The 6,000-nt window shown below is 41.8% G+C and overlaps 1 protein-coding gene across 4 annotated transcripts in view; it reads right to left on the minus strand.

Moving 5' to 3' along the window:
- NEK10 (NIMA related kinase 10) overlaps positions 1-5,210 on the minus strand; it is a 144,191-nt gene extending 138,981 nt beyond the window's left edge. For all 4 annotated transcript variants that reach the window (XM_040965365.1, XM_040965358.1, XM_040965349.1 and 1 more), the window contains exons 1-2: positions 5,096-5,210; positions 4,774-4,834 (exon numbers count right to left, since the gene is read on the minus strand). In XM_040965365.1, coding sequence (XP_040821299.1) covers positions 4,774-4,834; positions 5,096-5,169 — 135 coding nt within the window. In that variant the 5' untranslated portion in view covers positions 5,170-5,210. The remainder of the gene's footprint in view (positions 1-4,773; positions 4,835-5,095) is intronic.
- Positions 5,211-6,000: the final 790 nt, after the last annotated feature.

Raw genomic sequence — 6,000 nt, forward strand, 5'->3', positions numbered from 1 at the left:
TAGGAGTGGGAAGGAAAGAAGAGACTGAAGCAAAGGCTGCACCAAGCAAAACTCTCCTATCAGTTTGACCATGTGCTCCTGCCTCAAAGTCTCTGTCCATTGCAGGACCGAGTATATAACTCACAAATGGGCCTTCACACAAGGCTGTGTAAGTTCTAGCTTTGCTTATTGCTACTTCCAAGAGAATTATCTGGTCATCATTTGCACCTGTCATTTTCCTTCTTTCAGTTATTAAACTATCTCACATTTTACCTAGGATATGTGTCCCATGATTGGAACTGAAGGAAATGGAAACCAATCCACATTTCACATTTCATTCAGGATGGTGTCTTCCCTGTTACCATGATTACCCGTGCCTATGTCTATTCTTTCAAAGGTTGTCTTCCTGTAACATCTATCAGGACGATTTTCACTGGGACCAGCACTGTTGTGCAAATGGATTTAAAAAACACTGCTTTTGATGCCAGCATCACCCATCAGAGTACCACTTAGAGACACTGAATCCCAGCTGCTCCACTTCTGATAGAGTTCCCTGCCAATGTGCCTGCGAAGGCAGCAGAAAACGGTTCAGGCCGCCCAAATGGAAAACCTGGATGTAGTTCCCAGCTCCTGCCTCCTGGCTTCAGCCTGGTCCAGAACTGACTGTTGTGACCTTTGGGGGAATTAACCAGCACTTGGAAAATCTCTATCTAATTCTCTCTCTTCCTTGCTCTGCCTCTCCAATTAATAAATCTTTCTAAAAATATTCAAACACTCTTTTATTTCAAGGCAATTAATGTATTTGTCATGAATTTTTCCTTTCATCCATTTCTAAAATTATTTTTAAAGAGTTTTTATTTCCTGTGACTCTAAATGTGGGAGGAGAGATCTGAATTCTAGCAGGCAAGATTTACGAAAATCTCTAGCAATTGGCAACTGGCATCATAATTTCATCATGTTCACTAACAACTCTAAATCAGCCCTTTTTCTTGAATTGTTTGGCTTTATTGGGCTGGAATTATTCTTCTAATGCAATATTGAAATACTGCTTATTAAAATTTATGAGTGCAGGTTTTTGGAGGAAAACTTTTTAAACCGACATGCATTTGAACTATTCAAAGTTGGGTTATGATTATTATAATCTTATTTATGTTGAAACCAGCATCTCTGTGTCCAAATGTCTGTCCCCATTTTTTGTCACATCATGGGACTGTCTTACATTAGAATATTGGTCTCGGAGCCAACACTGTGTTGCAGTGATGCCAATGTCCTATATGGGTACCAGTTCATGTCCTGGTTGCTCCATATCCAATCCAGCTTCTGGAAGCAGCAGAAGATGACCCAAATATCTGAGTCCCTGTTACTCTTACAGGAGACCCAAATGAAGTTCCAGCCGCCTGGCCCAACTCTGGCCTGACCATTGCACCCATATGAGGAGTGAACAAGTGGAAAGAAGATCTCTCTGATTTGAAACACATAAGCAAATATTTCTTTGGGAGTAGGGGAAGAACACATTAGGCCCTGTGGTAAGCAAGAAATGCAGAGCTGAGGCCAATGTTGTGGCACAGCTGATTAAGTGGCCCCTAATTCACCAGCATCTCATATGACAGCAATGATTCAAGTCCTGGCTGCCCCACCTGTGAGCTAACTGTCTGCCAAAGTGCAGAGGTCAGAATGCAGCCCAAGTACTTGGGCCCCTGCCACCTACATAGGAGACACTGGTTCCTGGACCATCGTGGTCCAACCTGGTCCGGCCATGAGCATTACAGCCATTCAGGGAGGAAACCACCGAAGGAAGATCTCTGTGTGTGCACATGTGTGCTGTGTGTGTCTGCCCCTGCCTTTCAAATAAACAAAATGTCTGAAAGCCAAAAAAAAAAAAAAAAAAAGAAGTAAAGAAAAAATAGAGATCTACAGAGAACAATCAGGACAATGCTGAAACACAATGAAAGCACGAGGACCACAGCCTGGCTCAGCACAGATTCAGAGAAAGGACATTCACTTCTCTACAGTTCCCTGCCTAAACCCATGAGGAAGAGTTCTTCTGTAACTGGTAATTGGCCATCTTGGCCCAATTACAAATAAACAGGTCATGTCTTAGAGCAGAAATTCAGGTGAGTGAAACTTAATCCCAGGATTCCCTTAACTGAAGGATGATAGAAGTCTCAGAGTCAAATATGTGGCCTCTTTGTATAGTTTGTTGGTTCTTTCGGCCTGCCCCTGACTCCACGGTCACCGTTTGTTTTCCCTTTGTCTTGGGCTTGGTTTTAATGCATGATAAAGGGTTGTACTTTATGATCCCAACATTCCTTCTGGACCAACCAAGGTATAAATAAATTCCCAAGTTAGTCTCTCTAATACCTTCCTTCTCCTATAAATGTCTCCACATAATTTCCCAGCTAGAACAGGGTGCTCACAATGACATTTATTGTTTTGGAATGACAACGCATAAAGGTTTTATATACAGAATTGGACGTGAATTTGTGAACCTCAGAATCTGCATCTAGTTGAGGACAATTGTTTTCCTTTTTTGCTTAGAACCGTCTACCTTTGGAATAATTCAACCATTGCAAATACACACTTCTGTTGTTGTGAAATACTTTACCAAGAAGTTTGACACGTGAACTTGTCAGACAACAGATTGTAAGTTCTAAAATTGGCTAAGGGAGGGAGGAAATCATCAAATTAAGTTTGCCAGATGTTAACACAGAAGTGATGTTGAAAGGGAACACAGTAGATCTAGTCAGCATGAACTTCAAAACTGAAAAATTAATGTCAAAACAACCCCACTAGTATTTCTTCTGCCATGGCCAGGGGATTATTCATCCTTTTACAGTGATCCAGTTCTTAGGTCACAAGTCAATTTAGCAAAAACTGTTCAAGAACTTTCCAAGCAAAGGCAACAGTGCAACAGAGGCAAAAGTCAAAGTTGCAGGGATTGGGCAATGTATGATATGATCCTATTAGGAAATCATATGTAGACAGCAGATTCCAAGGCAAGGAAGAAGAAAATACTACACCAGTGCAAGGAATCACTTTGGGAAGAGAGATGTCACTTACAAAATGGAGGAGCTATGCAGGTAGTATTACAAGATTTGGCCTTGGAATTAGGCAAGATTTTACAGGAAAAGAAAAAAACAAAAACTAGAAGAAAGTATTAGTGAGAGCAAAATGCAGAAGCTGTTGATCTGATGGTTACACTGCAGAACACACAAGAATGTGAAATACAACCAGGACTGCGTGCTGTCGTCTTGGTTATTTCTCCAAGACAGGATGAACTTGGTGTGGGCTGTCATCCAGAAAGCACTGAGAGCAGGAAGTCAGCACGATCATTTTGGCAGGATAAAGGAAGGCAGAGGAGGAAGGGTGACTGCTGAAACAGACAAGAAGCCAAGAGTTCCTGAGGACTCACAGCACGAAGCGCATGGAAGAAGGGACTCGCAGGAGAAAAGAAAGTTTCAGGCCATGTTTCTTTCACATCAATGATCACACCGCTATTTCTTCAATTGCAGTTTAATTTCCCAAGTCAGTCAAAAATATCTCAGTGGTTAGAAGTATCTATTACGAAGTGGGGCCATCAGCATTCAGAACTATCCTTGGCGCTACTAATTTCTCTGTGCCTTAATCTCCTCAACTGCAGAAGAGTCGCATTTGTAAGCAGGACAATGCAGGTAAAATATTAGGTATATAGCCAGTAGTCCCCAGATACAAACTATCATTATTTTACCCTTTATACACGATCAAGCCATTGGAAAGACCAGTCCTTCCGCAAAGTGAGTAAATCTACCACAAGCAGCACCAGCAAGTCATGCAGGCATCAGTGTGAGTCTGGGCTGTTCCACTTCTGATCCAGATCTCTGCTGATGTACTTGGGAAAGCAGTGGAACATGGCCCAAGTGCTTAGGCCCCTGCACCCATGTGAAAACCTGGAAGAGGCTTCAGGTTTTTGCTTGGCAGAGCCCCAATCATTACAAAAATTTAAGCAGTGAACCAATAGGTAGAACACCTCTCTCTCTTTCCCTCTCTCTCTCTCTCTCTCTCTCTCTCTCTCTCTCTGTAATTCTGTGTTTCAAATAAATAAATAAATACTGGGGGAACAGAGGAAGTTATTCTCCAAGATAAATAAATAGATAGCAATTTCATCATTCTCTGGTAGAACTGCTTTTACAAAAACCACGAGCACTAAGTAACCAAGCACATGAACTTCTAAACAAATACAATGGAATACACTTTTTAGGCACATCATCTGGATTTAAGCTTCATCCCTGCCCTTGATAGTTGACAGTGCTAATAAGTGGCTGCTATTACCACTATGATCAGCAGAGCATCTGTTTTCCAAACCTCCATAGAGGGTCTTTAATCTCATGATTTTCCAAAGGCTTACAAAACCAAAACCAAGAAGAAAAGCTGAGGGATAAATCCAAGCACAAGTACCATTTTTTCCATGTCTACAAAAATATTAAGATGGTATTATAAAAATATAGTCACAACTCAACACTCTGCCTTCTTCTGGGTGGGCTACCATGTGTGGCAGACCTCATGACCTTGGTATAGCAGCAAGGGCAGCGCTGGGAGGAGTCAGGGGTATACAGGTGCATGTCCGAGAGAACAAAAAAGGGTTGTGGCAGCCAAGTCTTGGTAGAGTAAGCCAGAGTCCTCAGAGGGAGAAAGAGAAGAGGTGTGGAAGAACAAAGAAACTTGATACTTCACATTCATAAAGACGTTAAATGGATCTGTGCAAAAACCTAAGATTTCTCTTTTAGAAACACACACATGCTCTTTGGAAAACACTACCTGTTGTTTGCTCGACTGAACGTTCAAAAGGCACCGAAGTCTCTTAAGGTCTGAATAGTCCCTAGGAGAAAGAACAACACAACATCAACCAACAAAAAGCCCCAGGAGAACACGGTCATGTCCCCCGCTATGTCAAGGCCACGTGAAGGCCTCCTTCATAGACCAAAATGGGTATGTTCCAACCATATCCTTTAGAACTCTACAAATGATCCAGTGTTTCAGTAAACACTGTAACCCAGAGGAGCAGTTGTCAAGCATCTATTTTATTTCTCAGAAAAGCCACTGAGTCTGTTCAGTGCCCGCTGCCTTCATTAATAATTACCTGGTGCCGATCGCTTGCTGTTGCTTATCGGTTGATTTTTCTGTGGTCTTCTCCTTTCTGTCTTGATCAGGCATTGTAAAACATCAATGCCCCAGAATTAACATTGCATTCCTTTCAAAGTAAAACGGAGAAAAATCAATCTTTATTTGGATTGTGTGTGTGTTTTCAGATATTTTGAATAATTAACATAGACAAAATTGACTTTATACATCTATTTCAGCAAGCAAATACTAACATTTATCTCTAATGGAATAATAAATTGCTAATATAAAGAATATTGACTATCATTCAAAGGACTCTAAATAAATTTAGGGTACCATTTCTAGTAATCCAAGTATATTTTCTGGGTCATCCTTAATTCAAGTATTTTAACGCACTGCCTGAACAAGTATTGCTCCATAGGTCAAAAGTTGTCACAATTTGCATTTCTAAAAGATATCCCTGAAAAATCCACCAGAAGCTCAGCTGGTGTTGGATGCCGTCTCATTTGTCTTCCTGAACTAGTGTCTTTAAGCACAGGCTGGCAGTCCAGAGGATTCTTTATCTGAGGAGTCCCACTGCGGCTGGTGCACAGGAGGTTGCTGCATTTCTAGAATTCCTACAGTTTGCAAGCTGCTCTCTGAGACCCCTTCGGGGCCAGCAGCAGTCATCCAGCTGTTCTGGAAAATGTGGGCCAGTCTTACACAGGCCCCCGAGCCCACCCTACTTCCCAACAGTGAGACTGGCCAGCCCAGGAATACACACAACTAGGCTATTTCCACATTGTGGATTAAACTCTGCAGCGTCCTCACGCACCTCATATTCCTCCCTGTCACCTCCCTGGGGTTAATTCCAACTCCGTTTCCTACCCTCACTTCAACAGAAAACAATGTGTTTGCTTTCGTTTCTTGATTTCAGATTTAAAT

This window comes from Ochotona curzoniae, unplaced genomic scaffold, assembly GCF_017591425.1.
Source record: "Ochotona curzoniae isolate NIBS_2020 unplaced genomic scaffold, NIBS_Ocur_1.0 contig_1302, whole genome shotgun sequence".
Classification (NCBI taxonomy): Eukaryota; Metazoa; Chordata; class Mammalia; order Lagomorpha; family Ochotonidae; genus Ochotona; species Ochotona curzoniae.